The sequence below is a fragment of the Athene noctua genome, chromosome 19 (genome assembly GCF_965140245.1).
Source record: "Athene noctua chromosome 19, bAthNoc1.hap1.1, whole genome shotgun sequence".
Lineage (NCBI taxonomy): Eukaryota > Metazoa > Chordata > Aves > Strigiformes > Strigidae > Athene > Athene noctua.
In genome coordinates, this window is record NC_134055.1 from 9,008,757 (window position 1) to 9,024,947 (window position 16,191).

The 16,191-nt window shown below is 44.6% G+C and overlaps 1 protein-coding gene across 3 annotated transcripts in view; it reads right to left on the minus strand.

Annotated features, from left to right (window-relative positions):
* UBE2G1 (ubiquitin conjugating enzyme E2 G1) overlaps positions 1-15,610 on the minus strand; it is a 28,674-nt gene extending 13,064 nt beyond the window's left edge. For 2 of the 3 annotated variants that reach the window (XR_012634823.1, XM_074922691.1), the window contains exons 1-2: positions 15,321-15,610; positions 390-492 (exon numbers count right to left, since the gene is read on the minus strand). Coding sequence is in view for 2 of the 3 variants with exons in the window: in XM_074922691.1 (XP_074778792.1) it covers positions 390-492; positions 15,321-15,366 (149 nt within the window). In the remaining variant the exon portion in view is untranslated. Of the gene's footprint in view, positions 1-389; positions 496-15,320 lie in introns of those variants that run through there. The other variant, XM_074922692.1, reaches the window with a different exon arrangement.
* Positions 15,611-16,191: the final 581 nt, after the last annotated feature.

A 16,191-nucleotide genomic window follows, 5' to 3' on the forward strand; every position in this document is an offset into this window, starting at 1 on the left:
TCGTGAATATTTTCCTACATCACTAGCATGAAGTTGTAATGGTTTAAAACTGTACGATCAGCTAAACTAGAGCCTCACAGCAATAACAGCAAATAGTGGATTATACCTGCCTCACTTAAATGCGTAAAAAACTAGAAGCTGCCTCTAAGTATAGCCTATTCTTTCTCATTTCTACACAAGTATAAAGGGAGTAGTGTTGCATTTTCTCAGGGGAGCAAAGCAGTTTAGAACTTCTACATAGAAAATTCAGCTATTTACAGGTATTTTACTAGCAACAGAACAGCATTACCTAATTTAGTATGAAAATTTAGGTTAACTTCTCACTTAGACCAAACTAGAACTAGTAAATCCGAGTTCACTTAAGTTTCTGTATAAGTATCAGTACTTACTATAGTGTATCTGGAGGACCAATAATAAGGACTTCCCATCGATAAAGATCATTGTCATCTATTAAGCCCGCTGAAAAGCCTTCCACTGGATTTTTGTTGAGCTCTGTGTAGGAAAAAGAATTTAAGAGTGACTTTAGGTGTCTATGATATGCATTCGCTGTTTCGCTCATGCCTCTATAGTGACCAAAAAACCCCATGACTTTCTGTGATTTGGTGCCTACCGATGGACTTACAGTCTGGGTGAGTATCCTCAACTCCCTGCCACACCCAACAGCACACTGTCAGAGCAGAGACCCACAGTCGGACTCTGTATCTACGTACCTCATGAGCAGAAGGGCCAAAATAACTCAGAACTGTGGGACGTGGTGTCCTGAACTAGATACCAAAAGTGTGTGTGCAAGTCTGAAAACAGATTTTTCTACTAACAAAAAAGCCATACTGCTTTATAAGAATCCTGAGAAGCCAGATTAAACTAGTCTATCTTTAAACTCTAGAAAATGTTAACAGAAGAACAAAGTCACACTATGTTTTTATTTAAAAGTAACATCCTACTTCCCTTAAATAATTTTTTTCAGAATCTGAAAGCGTTTGAGACCTGTGCCCACTGCATTCTGAACTACTAGAAGAAAGCATAGAAGATAAACTGTTATGCTGTTTAGGTTTTGGGGTTTATTTTTTCTTTTGTTTCAATTTTATCCACTAGTGATGAGCAATAGAGGTTTTTCTAAGTTTAAAGGCCACTTCGTACAGTTACTGCCAGATAGAAGCTTATCTGGCAATAGCTATGCAGAGATCAGACCTAGATGTAGACTCTGCTGACTTTTTGATTTCAGCCTGCTCCAGGAAAAAGCATAAGATTTGGAAATAAACACCTCAAATGAGTTCTGCCTAAAACTCAACTTGGGCTTGGGGGGAAGGGAAAGAACATTTCTTAACCAATAGCTTTGGGTCAAAAACTAATTTAAATGCCATATTGATGCCAAATCAAAATTCTTGATCCAACATTTCAAACAGCACATACAAAGTCCCAGTGGATCTTGGGAATTCAAGATAGGGGAAGGAGAGAAAAAGTTGTTCCTTCAACTGGTTAGTAATTTCCAGATTAAATTTTTTCATTTGTTTTACAATTACTGTTGTCTTTATTTTAAATCCTGTCAGACATCATACAGCCCTCACTATTATATTCCACAGCACAGTTAGTCTACACATTCCTGCTCTGCAAACCCAATAGCTGTATTTTGTATTGATTTCTAGGCATTACATACTTAAAATCAGTGGTTCTTACAAAGCCCTCAGGCACATGCAAACAAACTTCAAGCGAGAACCTCATACCTTTATGTAGAAAAGGCTACCATTAAGTCCAAACTGATTTGCCCATAAACTTGCCGTCACTGTTTCACAGTTAAGCTCTTAACTATTTAAAGCATGGTTAGAAAAATGCAGGAACAATCAATTTGAGCCCTATACAGATGAGTCTAAATCCACACAGGGTAAAGAAAGTGCTCAGCTCACATGAAGGACAAAGGTCATGAAGCAGTAGTAGATAGCAGGAATATCGACTCTGTCTGGCCATTGGTAGTTCTGAGTCAGATTTATCCACCGAAATGACTCAATGCTAAAATCGCAAGAAATGTATTGGGGAAAGGCTCTTGGAAGCTGCTCAGCAGGGGTCAACAGATCAGCTTAACTACTCACTCTTCAAGTTGCAGGACAAAGACTTAGGTAAGGAAACCAAAAACTACAGCATGTTCACACCACCACTAAGCAGAAGACACTCTGGCATCTATGAAACTTTGTGGAAACAGCTGCATGAGCCTGAGTTCTAGTTAATTTTAGGGGAAAAGGGCAAACAGACTAGCTAAGTGTCTTGCATGAAGTGAAGACTTTACCAGTCCCTTACTACCTCCCTACTACAGACATTAGTCCAGCATCAGGTATTAACAAGTTCCACCACATTAGCAGTTGAATACAGCCTGCTTTTTCATGAAGGATTTTATTAAAAAAAAAAAAAGTCTACTGCTTGTGCAAAAAATCCACCTCTGTTCAAGACATTTAAGTCATCCTTTTGGATATTATATTAGTACTGTAATACAGAAGAATACCCAGCACAACAACTACAGAAAACAAGAGAAAGAGTGCAAATATTAGAATATCTCACCTTAAGACTTTCAAACTTCAATTTAAGCCTCCAAAACACAAGTTCCCTCATTTCTGCATTTCCACGGGGAGAAAAGGGTTTATGTTGAATTCTGTGTAAACTGCTATAACTCAAGCTGCTCCTATTTAGCTTCCTTATTGTTTGCTAGTTACCACTTCTCAATGATAAGATTGTAAACAAGCCTCCCTGAAGTTAAGACTCTGGAAAATTCAGCATGCTTCTCTCTATCTAAATATGCCACACTGTTTTCAAGTCAAACATACATATTTTCTTCTCTGTTTCTTGATTCGTGCCATTTTAATTTCTTTTTACATCTGTCTCAGCCTCTAAGTAACTTTTTTTATCCTTAAGTCTTCTGAAACATTTTTCATGTGCTTGTTCCCATTGAAAGCCAGCTCTTACACTCTGACTCATACCCAAGACCCTGCAGCACTATATTGCTAGAGATCTTGTGAGAAGGAATAAGATTGCTGGGTGCCAATGCTCATAATGCAGAAAATCTGTAAACTGTATGAAAGGGACAGCCATTGACAAAAATCTTCAACTACAGCAGTTATGGAAATCTGCTTAGTGGATGTTGCCTATAAAGCAAATTATGACGTTACTTCTTTTACAGGAGGTGACATCAGTCTCATTTTCCTTCCACAGCAGCAATACAGAAGCATAGCTCAAATAGCTACTGCTTGCACAAATATTTTGAGGTAAAAACAACAAACATAAGCTTAGACACCTTCTCCAGTAGAGGTATGTAGAATTAGCATAAGCGAGTTAAAATGAGCTTTTTCCATCCAGACTGTGCTAAACTGAACATCAACTAACGGCTGGTTGGCAGGCAGAAAAGGAAATCTCAGGAAAGTTTTGCACTGGGACATGAAAAACATCATCCTTGGCTGTTTTACCATGGATAAGGTAAGAGCTGCTACTTGTTAAAACTTGCAAACACTGAACCCTAGGATTTGCTTGGTTTTCGTTTTTTCCTGGATATAGCCAATGCTGCATATCAGAAAAGTTAACTAGTAGTACCACCTATCTCTTCATCAGTTGAGACTCACACAGTAGTGAAATCTATGCACCAAAATCCCAAGTGAATAGCTATGCCACCATGGCAAGAAAGGAGCACACACTCACTCTGCTCAGTCACAGAAGTCTGCTGCTAGGCAGAGGGACTGCTGCCCACCAACCCGAGCCTCTGGTGACACTGACACTGCCCTCAAGAAAATGAGACACCTGTTCTCTGCATCTGTCATTTCCTACCAGCTACTGTAGTTAACTACTTGCAGCATGAACAGGAGTTTTCCTAGACAAACACACAGATGATGAATATGCTTCCTAAAGCATTAGGATTCAATTCCCTCCTCCAGGCAGGGAGAGGGGGAACAAGTTCTCGGTGCAGGTCCTCTAGAAAGCTCCATTCAAGAGCTAGCCTACAAGTCCGAGAAGTCAGACACCTATAAAGAACTGAATACCTCCACATTATTTTTTCAACACTTAGTTTTTCTTTGAAATTTTTTCTTTATCTAAAGGTATGCTGTACTTTTTAAACATAAATGAGTACATTAACACATTTCCATCATGTCCATGCCTAAGTAAGTGCAATTTACTTGCTACTACTATGTACTACACTCTATGGCTTAGTATTTCTGCCAGTATTTTCAGCATTTCTGATAGTTTAATATCAAGTTTTTATTTAAAAAAAAAAATAATTCTTACATTCAGTCTAGAAGCAGTTTCAGGTAGAGTCCTTTGCAGTTCCAGCAGCAGCTGACAGCCAAAGCAGCACAAACCTGGGCAGCTGCCAAGCAGCAACATACTGGGAACAGAATCCTGTGGCTGCTTATAAATTAGACATTAAATTCCTTTAATCCCAGTCCTGAACCAATACCTGATTTGGGAGGTGGGGAAGACTAAAGGCCCATAATCCCACTGAGTTGTTTAAATCCAGAACAGACTTTAATGTCCAATGCCTACCCTCCCACATGATCCGCCAGCACAACACACCACTCCTTTAGCGGTTTAGCTCTTACTAAAGCAGAACTAAGTTACCATTGCCTTAAACTTGAGCCAACACAGTACCATAAACTGTGCTTCCAGTTCCAGTGTTTAGCTTACACCAAACTACTGATGTTCCCACACTCACTAAAACTGCCTTTATATAAGCCAAGAGACTTTCACCAATCCAAAAGCAAAACAGCGTCAACAAAAATGACTAAGCAGAAAGAGCCCCATGGCTGCATGTAGCAGCTATGTACGGCATCTAAACTTTTCATCTTGACGATTCACCCAGCCAGCCACTGCATATGAACACTTCGGAGTATTTTAAGCTACGTTACAGTACAAAGCTTTCAAAAATATAAGCTTCTACATTATTTTTAAGAGCAGCCTCTTTAGTAAGTTACACAGTGGTTGACTCCTGTGCAGCCAGTGGATTGAGTCCAGCACAGAGACCAGACAGCAAAGTCCTAGCTAAGGCTTCTGGAGGAATCATCTAGCTGGCTTACACACAGTTCCCAGCACAAGCAAGCTATATCACAACTTTGCATTTGCTATACACTAGGCTTGTTTTTTTCTTGGCTGCTTTTTGTGAGTCTCAGTGCTAGTCCAGGAGCTTCTAACAACTGTACAGACTGAAAATTCTCATTCTCAACTCCTCCATACCCCAAGTTGTGACTTCCATACCGTTATATTAAACAAGGACAATTACGATTTCCAAGACTTTCCTTTCTGCCTGCATGCCCAGCTGTAAGTCTCTGGTTCTAGATTAGGGATGAGACAATGATAAAGTAACATGACCTCCTTGCACAGATGTATTCCCAGAGCTCTCCATATTATCTACTTCCATCACGTTCTGTCTTGCTCCACAAGCTCATCCAAAAAGTTCGGACAAAACGTAGCACAAGATACACACACACTCCTGGTAGGCACTTTGGCAGTGACAAATAAGACAGCAGTTAGGACAGAACAGTTTTAGTCTCAGAAAGACATTGTAATTATTTTGGAGTGAGACTGAAGCAGTAAAGACAAACCTGTATTAAGAGAAGATTCTACCAACCAGTTCAGTAGCAGCTTTAGATTTGACTCTTAACTTAAGCCTGGCAATTAATTTCCAGCATTCCCTGTGTCACCCCCTGTTGATAAGGGCAGCGTTACAGGCTTCTGCAAATCTAGTTCTCCTCTCAGTTCAGAGAATTTGTAGGGAGGGTTGTATAATTAGCACTAACAGGCAAGTTGCCCACAGAAAGCGCAGTGCTACACAGCTTTGTGCACTGCTGCACCAACATGTTTTGCTTGCTATCTCCTCAGCTACACGTGTAGAGCCTTCAAAGGATTTGCACAGCAAAGCAGGTTTTGGAAGGATGGAGGACAAGGTTGGGGGGGGTTCTTGTCTAATATATATATATTTTATTTTTTTTTTTTAAACTCCTGATCAGCTTTCTAGCCAGGGCCACAGCTCAGCTCTGCAAACAAGAGGACAGCGGCACAAGCTCAAAGTGAAGAGGCAAAAGCTCCTAGAACTGCCACTACAGGTCTGTGGATTGAGGTCACAGTACCAGAGAAACCTGACTAAAGACTGGAATTCTTTTAGTAATAAGGTGTCATGTTATTCTCGACATAAGCTAAGAATCGAGTTTCTTGACTGTGTATGTTCTGTAGCTCCATGTTCGCATGACTTGTGGCACACCTGAAGACAGACAATTGAAAGCTCTGGTTAGCTATTTAGTTGAAAACTGCCTCTGAACACACTAACCAGAAGTTTGCAGGTCTTCAGTACTGTCTTAGTTCTCAAGGAGTTTCCCGTAGTTCTGTAAGTCCATGGAGGTGCCCGCCGACAGACACTGTCAATGCTCCTTTAGATACCGATCTCAATGTAAAGGTCTCAAAGCCAACTCTCTCACACAGTCTCAATGAGACCACGGATATCCACTCAAACCAGTCCTTTTCCAACATCCCACACTTAACATACATAGAAAGAAGGTCTCTTCCCACCCCCCACAACGTGTTTGCCATTAAGCCAATGTCTCACTCAGTAACTCAAGTAACTGTGGAGCAGTGTGCCTACTGAGCCCCCAAGTCTTTGCTCTCAAGATGAAGGTGGTGTTCCCATTACATTCCTGTACAAATTAGCTTCCACAAAACACTGGAAATACAAAATGTACTGATGTAAACCTTTGAATTCCACAGTATTGTTTAAAGTTGTGAAACAGTTATGCTTCTAGAATTAAGGTTCTTGGCAGTAAGTTTAGAACATACGTTCAAAATAATATCAGTCATGTAATTTTGGAAGAAAATTAAATAAACCGTTTCCTGAATAGCCCTCTGGCTAGATTACTTGAACCACACTGTGCATCTCATCACACCAGCATCAAGCACAGTTACATCACCCAGGTTAAAATGGAGGTTGAACAGGTCTACTAAAAAAACAAGTACTTTCCCAGTAAGGTCTCAATTTGGGGGGGAAGTGGTATGAGGAGGGGAAGAACAAGGATAGTTAAAAGGATTGGAAGAACCCTGATTCTGAAGTCCACATCTGAAAGGAAGCAAGTATCTCACCAGGACACATTCAGTGGTTTGCCCATAAAGAGACAACTGCAGCACGGGGCCACATTCATCTATCACACTCAGTATAACAGAAATGCCACCTTAATTTTGTCCTCAGTGTCTGATGCATGTTTCCACTCAAGAGTCAAACAAGTATTCGATGGGTACATGCATCTGCCTGTATTTGAGACTGTCACCCTCAGCAGCGTTCAACAGAGATCTTATCAGGATAAGCAGTTCCTGAGACTCCACGATTATCTCATCCCAAAGCAGATGTCAAAAACAGGTCAGATGAATCACATTCTACATGTACTTACTTCTCTCACCTACAAAGAAGCATACAGAGTTTCAAATGTCTACAACAACTGCTAGAATCTAGCAAGAAAAGCATCATCCTAGGTGCCAGTCATATTAATGTAGTTGAGTTTAACATGGACAGCAGGAAAAGTTAATTAACTTAACAACTGTTTGCAAATTACCAACAGACTGAAGCTACAAAAAAATTCCATCCAAGTATCTTCTGAGTAGTCACATACACATCAGTCATGAAACAGCACTGTTGAACAGAGCTAAGAGCTCTCAGATGCATGTGGTTTAAATCTATGTACAGGAATAGAACACGATTCTAAGAAATCCACCAGAAAGTCTGTATCACAAGACTATGCCATAGTGAGATGTTAACATCTGAGGAGTTAGTTCATCAGATGCTTTCCTCATCATATGCATAAGTTGTTGTGTAAGTCAAGGACACTTTCCCAGCTTGTTTTCTCTCTTGCTTATAATATGAATAACAGGTTTGCATATCCTAATTTGAGCCACATTGTTATTCAGAATTGTTTTAAGATATTTCTCGAAGTGACTCCTGACAGCATCATCTTTTAGATCAGCACCAAGTGCAAGCCAGCTGAAAAAACAGCCAGGTTGACCTAGGTGTTGTGATGATGTATGGAAATAGGTTTCCCTTAACTAACGATTTACATACAGAAAGACCGTATGTGAAAGCCTTTACAAAGGCTTTCTATCAAAAAGTCTTTACTATTTCTCTAAACCTGTATAGGCCCTGCTAACATCCATGCCCAGGAGACCAGTTATTTTTACAGAATCCTATTTCAACTGGATTGCTATACTTAGTGTTCTTACAAGGTCTGGATATCTGATCTCTGTTCCAGCCTTGGACCCAAGTAGGAAGAAGCAAATATGAACATTTACACTTGCACGGTGGCCTAGAGCTCAGACCTACCAGATTGCATAAGTGAAAGATCTTGCCAAGATCCGTCTACTGCCCAATATCCACATACCACTGAAAACTGAAGCAGAGAACAGGTGCAACATTGTGACAGCAGAGGCCTGCATGCAAAGTGTTACCCAGATTCTGTTCCCAGAGGTTGGGACAAAAAGCACAGTGCAAGTTTCAAGAGTCACATGCCCTCTTCCTCACTCAAGTCACCTGCTCTTCTTTCTCCAGGCATCTAACTCCACATACTCATTTCAATATTTGGTTAGTTAATACTTTCAGAACAGCAGCCACCTTTCAGTTCAGTTCCATTTCATTAGAATCCAATCGCTGTGTTGGAAACAAAATGCTGTATTTTAGATCAAAACAGAAGTTACATTAAACACATCAGAGGAAGGAAATTCAGCAGAATGCTTATTTGAGGTAAACAAGTTTAACCTACAAAGTTAGCTTATTTTCAAACTGTTCAGCATAGGGCTCTGGGGGAACTAAAAAACAACTTGTACCAACTGCAAAAGGGACCAAGTAATCCTATCTTAATTGAATATGCATGTACTGTTTCAAGACGTTCTTGCATTATCAAAAAAATCACTAAGAAATACAGAAGAGCCAAGGCAGAATCAGTTATAATTACAACGTGGGTTTATTTGAAGACTATTCACTTAGTCTAGCCTAGATCAGTTCCTCTTAAACCAAACAAATAAGGAATTTATAGCAAATCAACAAATTCTTACAGTTTACAGTTCTGCAACAGATAACTCTTTAATACTGAAGTTGGAATCACTATCAAATCACACAAGGCAAGCCATTTTAGTGAGATTTGGGTGATTTAGCATCTCCTAATAAAGATCTTATCAATAAAGCAGGAATTCTTCTAATGAAAGTGTTTTTTCAATAGGTATTAACTTTGTTCCTTATTTCACAGGACCTCCAACGGTGTTCTCCCATTCCCCTATTCTCCAATAGAACAGAATTAAATCACTTTACACTCAGATCCAGATATGTCCATATTTTGGTTTAACTTACAAAGCCTTGTTTGGGGGGAGCAGAGGAGGAAAGAATTCATGATTTATGGTAAACTTGGTTCCTTCCCTGAAACATTAGTAAGCTGACCTACCCAGAGCCAACTGGCTGTTGGTAGCCGCCCCATCAAGGGGTAAGCTTACGAAGCAGGTTGTTACTGCTTCATCTTGTTCAAGCAACTGGTTGAGTCATCAAGCCCCTCTATTCTGAGGTTTACCCAAACCTCACTTCCCGAAACTGCCAGCATCCCTGAATCTTTGCCCTTGCAACTGCTGCCATAAATACTCTTTTTCTTTGAAGAGGCAGAGTTCAGCTCATTTCTGCAAGAGAAACATTTGAAAAGCTAACATATGCAGATAGTAAAGTTCGCCACAAGTCACATCCATTATGTCATTTGCAGTGCAGCACAAATCCAGCTGCTTGTACTGCTCATCTAGTCACTGTAACAAGGCATGTGTTTTAGCAATGACATTATCTATATAGTCAGCAAGACAGGAGCTAACTTTGATGATTCTGTCAACACATCCTCATGAGAAACAGGATTATCTTATCTGCTGTAATGGGGCCCTACACTGCGGGAGCATTAAGGTGAGTGGTACACACATGCTCTATCTATAAGCACCCCAAAAAGCATCAGAGCAACAAAGATTGATAGTTATCTAAAAACATGAACGACTTCTTTTAAAAAATATGCAGGAGGGTTATAGCATTTTAAGTGATGACTGAAGTTAAGTCTGACCCATGCAGGACCTTGGAGTCCTAACTATTCAGGATAATACAGAATACCACTGATCATACAAACAGACCTCTCCAAGAAAGCTAACAGGCAGACTAGCATCAACTTAATACTTCAGATCAGTGCCACTCAAATGATTAGCTTGTAGACAAACCTACTGTAAGGCAACAGCCAGTACTCAACTGTAAACAAAGGCTTCTTATACTACCAGCCACTCCAGAGATATGCCGTCTCAGCTTCAATCTATAGTGATCTTAATTCTGTAACTCCCTCAGAATTCACTACTCAAATATTTTAAAAGTAAATCCTATGTAATTGCCAGAAATTCAGCTAGCTCAACATTACACTGCAAGATTTTTCCACACAAGGAAGTAAAAATTGTTGAACTGTCACAGTATTTAACACAGTTTTCCAACTTGTTAATTTTTAATGAGACATTTTTTGCTTTGAAATAGGAGCTGTATACACTTTAAATTGAAACAATGCCATGTTTCTCATGTTTGAGAAGTATTAGTGTGGGGTTTTCTGTATCCTAAGTTGGAGAATATTTACAACACAGTACAACTCTGGACAACAAAGGCACGGTTATTCCTCTGCTTTCAGTGATCCATGTTTATGCTAGAGAGGACTCGCACTTCTGGTTCCACTGTGCACTACCAATTTAACTGCATCCTCCCTACATGATTTTGCTGGTTGAACTAGACAAGTCTGCCTACTCTAACAAGTCTCTGTGTCAGCAAGGATTTGGCAGAAAGATGAAATAAAAAGCATTCAGAGAAATGCCTCAGTCTGCAAAACCCTTGGGCTTGACTGCTCTGGAGACTGGAAGAAAAGCTTTACACTCTCAGTTGTCTCCTGCTTCTTTAGAAAGAGCATGAAGTTTTGGGGCTGAGAACACAGTTAATCCTCTCCTCACCTCCCTTGGGGGGGGTAAACTCTGCTAATCTAGTGAGATACCAATCTACATACTTGCTGTTGATTTTTTTTTTTGGAAGTTCAGAGGCACTTCATTCTTTTAGTTTTTCCTGCACCTTACCCATGGGAAGAAACAGACAGGTCATGGCTTCTATTTCACATTATTACCAATTCACAACAAAGTACCTTTCTCCTTAAAAAAAAAGGACATCTATAAGAACAAATATGTTTATTGAATTTTAAGTATTTCCAGTATCTGCTAGAGCTTACAATTAAGTTGATTTGAGAAGGAACAGCCATTTAGCTTTACAGATATCCATAGACAAGAACCTCCCTTCCACTCTAGCTAGCTAGACTAGCACTCTAACTGGCTTTGGTAGTCAGAAATCCCCACACTCAACACTTTCTTTAAACACTTAAAAAAAAAGAAAAAGAAAACAAATAAAAACTACCCAAAGTTCTGACTATCTTGATTTTAAATGTTCTTGTGCCTAAATAGGGGCAAGCACATGTCAATATAAAAAGAGCTACTTGTCAACATAGAAACATCTACTATACTAATTCCCTGGTGATAGAGCTCAAAATTTCATCAGCAAAGCACTGTGAAGCTACTTAGTATTTGGAGAGGGGAAAAAAAAAACAAAACAAAAAAACCCACATCTAACTTGAAGTTACATTTTGTGACTGTCACTAAATATCCCTTCTCTTAGAGCATTATAAGCATCCAGAACATGCCACTTAAGCATGTTGTAGTTATGGTGCTGTGGTACTAGTTACCTGCTCAAGTTACAATACAAGCCAGCTTGCTCCAGAAAAAATGGAAATCTGTCTTCATACACTTCTGGGAGCAACCTAGAATTGTCAAGTTTTGTGTATTTTTAATAAGACCCTTGGTTTTAAGCCTCACCGACAAACAAGAAGACTCACCAGTTGACCTTCACTCTAACAGTCTTCAAGAATTAAAACAACTCACTAAAGTGCTACATGCCATAGACACCCATTCTCCTCATAATGCCTTTATTAAGAACCAAAGCATATGGGAGACAAAACAGGTAACTGTTCTGAGAAATACTGTTTTACACTCCTTTCTCCTCCTATCATTGTTTCTTCCTTGTCACTGAAAAAAGCTATCCAGGGTCTCACCTATTAAGAGAATTTTCATATTCCTCAACTGCTCCACCATTATATGGGGCTTCAGATTCTCCCTTCAACCTCCCTCCGCTTCTGGATGTCTTGCTCCAAGTCTAACAGCTCCGTCCTCAGATCTCTTATGCTTGAATAATGTTAATTTGACAAGTGAGTGATCCAGAGCAATTTTAACTAGTTTAGATCACATAACTCATATCCACTGCCTGTTCACTGTCCTCCAAAACCCAACCACTAAGTACAACCCAATGACTCACCACACTTGATATAATGCAAAAGCTGCATGTAGCAGAAGGACTGAAGTATCAGCCCCACCAGGGGAAAGAATATCACAATGCTGATTTTTGGTTTGAGGTAGAACAAGTAGTGTGGGTGTAAACAAAGGGACACATTGGAGCAGCTGAGACTTGGAAGAAGACAGTCAGCAGGAGGGAAGGAAGATCAGACATCATGAAGCTCTCAGTCTCTGCATTGCGACTTCAAGTAGCCTGCCATCAGAAAAAGCAGTGTCAGAGTCTAGTTTCAGCTCAGTTCAGAAGTTCTTAGGTTATCACATATGGAAGAAACGATTTTCTTTCTCGGGTCAGTTACTCCAGATGCGACTTTTGAAGAGTTCAAGACTCTTGTCATACACCCTTAAGTATACACACTCACAGTCATTTTTAACATGGTTTCAATCTTTTTTTTTTTTTTTTTTTTTAATACATGTAAAAGGATACCAGAGGCATCAATACTACTTAAAACACAAAAACCCCACAAAAGACTTGCAGGTTACATGCAAATGGTTGCAGTAATTGAATCAGTAAAGTTGAATCAGTATCAGTAATGGGGCAACTGGAAAAGCTTACCAGTTTTTACCATTACACATGAAGCCTTCAGAAGAGTGAGCACAAAGGTAAACAGAAATTAACCCCCAAGTCTGACAGTCTGCAAGTCTACTTACATATCCAAGCAGCTTGTGCTTACAGAAGGTCTTAAGACCTCACAAGACATGGAAAAAAACTACACAACAGAAGCTGACTGGTAATGCTTATTTCCAAGAAGCTTCAACTAAATGTCAAACTTTCTTTCATGAAGCATAATTAAGTCAGTTAAAAGAGAAATTCCAGACAGCTGAAGAACTGTATTAGGTTACCAGATGCTCATTTTTATCAAGTTTGAGAGTAACTATTCTACACTACTGCTTCCCTAGAGGGATCATTTATAGGAAGGAGAAGCTTCGCATCAAATCCAGTCTGGAGCTCCTGCAGTAAGCCTACACCTAGTCTTATTAGCATATCCGGACACGCAGACACCTCACTGAATGTCAGTAACAACTTCAGTAGTTACTAAGGCATTAAGAGGTGCAGCTGTAGTACGTGTGATTTTTTTTTTTTTTTTTTTAAAGAGTGTCACCTTAAAGGGGTAGAAAATCCTGTGCTGATGGTTAACTACATTGAAGTTTCTCAAACTTATCATCAACTAAGACCAGAAGATAGTGCTGGAGATGCGACAAATGCATCGCCTAGCTTGCTATACCTGGTTACGCAACTTCACCTCCTTACTGCTAACAGCGTTGTTTTCCACCCTCACGCTTTCAAAGACATCTCTGAAGTCTCAGGCCAAAATCCTCCTCCAAGAATTCCTGCACCGCTCAGTGACCCCGTACCTTTCTACGGCTCCTCGGCAAACTTCAGCCAGCGCTGTATTTGCCCGAGTTTAGGTACACCTAGCACACATCTCCTTATCTGGGTATGAAGCAATTTTTTACGTAAGGGGCGAAAAAGGCAATCCGAGTGGCCCAAGGTGCCGGGCAGACCCGTGCGTTCTCTCGAGGGGATGCCGGCCGCAGAGAGGCCGGAGGCGGAGGGCGCGGGGTACACGTGCGAGGGGGGGAGGGCGCGGCGGCAGCCTCCCCGCCGCCGGCTCGTTTCTCTTTAAATCTGGCAGCGAGCGACACATGGAGCTGCATTGTGCGCCCCGCCGCCCGGGCGGGCCCGCGCATGCGCGCTGCGGCCGGGCCGGGCCGCGCCAGGTCCCCTCGGCGGTGGCGGCGGCCCAGGCAGGGCCAGCGCGCGCGGCCGCCCGCCCGCCCGGGGACAAAGGGAGGGGGAGGGGGCGGGGGCGCGGCGGCTCGCGACGCGGCGGGAGCCCGAGCGGCCGCCCCGGGCCCCTCCGCCGCCGGCCCGGCGCTCCGGCCACCCCTGTCCCCGAGCCCGCTTGCCCAACTCCTCCTTCCCCGCACCCGTCCCGCCCTCTCGCCCCCGGCGGATCCCCTCGCCCCTCCCTGCGGCCTCCCCCCCGCAGCACGCGGCGGGCAGCCGCTCTCGCCTTCCCCCCCCCCCGCTCCCTCCCCGCCCGGATCCCGGTGCTGCCCGGTCCTCCCCCGCCTCCCGAGTCCGTGCCTGCAGAGCCCCTGACTCTTCTCCTGACAACAAAGGGAGAAGCGGCCTCCCCGTCCCGGTCCGCCCCCCCCGCCCCGGCGCAGGGCACGGGAGGTGAGGGGGGCGGCCGGGGAGGGGAGGCCGGCCGGGGACACCTCAGGTCCCCCGAGGAGGGTGTGCGGAGCGGGGCGAGTTACCCCGAGCCTGAGGTGCCGTTTGCAGGGTGGGCACCGTCCCTCCTCCGCTTCTTTTCCGTGCCTAACAAACATCCCCTCACGCCGCGGAGACTTCCCCGCAGACATGCCCCAACGCTGCGGGGAGGAAAGCTCCGACTCCTTTCTCCCCCGCCCGCCCCGGGAAGACAGGGCCGCGAGAGAGCGGGGAGGCTGCCAGGCGCCGGGCAGGGGAGGAGGGGGGCGGGGGGACCGGGACAGGCGAGCAGGGCCGCTGCCAGCCCCCCCTTCCCCGGCGGGACGGGGGCAGGGAAGGAAACTCTCCCCCCGCCATGACGGCCCTCCGCACCCCTCCCCCCGGCTCCCCTGGCAGCGATCGCCAGGCAGGCTCCCCCTCCCCCCCTCGGCCTAGTTCCCTCAGCTCCCGGCTGGGCAGGAGAGCGGCGGGGGGGGCCGTAATCTCCCCTTCCCCCGCGCACACACACACCCCCCCGCCCCGAGCCGGCCGCCCGCCCCCTCCCCCGAGCCGGCGCCCCTTCCCGCACGGCAGGCCCCGGCCCCTCAGAGGCCGGCCTCCACCCCCCCTCCCCACCGCCCCCCCGCCGCGGATCGCCCCCCTCCCCGCCGCCGGCCGGCAGCCCGGGTACCTGCTAGTTGTCTCCGCAGTAGCAAGGCGGACTGGAGCTCCGTCATTCTCCCCCTCTCTGCCCGGGGAGGGAGTCCCAGCGGCGGCGGGGACGGCGCGGCTCCTGGTGCTGCGAGAGCCCGAGGCGGCGGCGAGTGGCCCTCAGCCTGCCCGCACCGCGCCCCCCGGGGGTCTGGCTCCGCGCCGGCCGCCGCCACAGCACGCAGGGTCCCTGGCAGGGGCGCGCGGCCGTGGCTCCGTGCCGCCGCCGCCGCCGCCCTCCTCCCTCCTCCTCCTCCTCACCACCTCCTCCTCCCCCCGCCCGTCAGGAATTTCGCTGCACTCCGGGACGCGGCGCGCAGGCGCACTCCGGCCCGGCCGCCGGCCCTTCCGCGCCGCCATCTCGAGAGGGGCCGTAGGGCGGGGAGGCGGGGCGAGCCGCCCTCCGGCCGCCATGTTGAGAAGGTCGCGCCTCTTTTCCCCTCTTTTAAAGCCGTAGCCTGCAGGGAGGGAGGGAGAGAAAGAGCTAGTGCCGAGGAGGACTTTTTTCAAGGAGAGGCGTAGCGCACCGTCCCCCCACAGCACGGTGGTGGTACTGCTGGCTGCTGTCCTGGCTGCCTCTGCTTGGCACCTCTAAGGGCAGAGGGGCTTCTCCTGAGGGACATCTGGCTGCTCCCTGTCAGAGACACGTCTTCCCTCAGTTACCACGCTGCACAAGACTATCAGATACAGGGCAGTAAATAACAAAAGCTATCTGAGCATTTTGTCTCTCCTCAAAGCCTGGCTTGCTCTCAGGCTGCTGTCATCTCTCCAGCCCAGTAAAATACATGAGTTTTTGGGGAGGGGCTAAAAAGAACAGAGTTAGCAGCTGCTGGATGAAAGTTGCTCGTGCA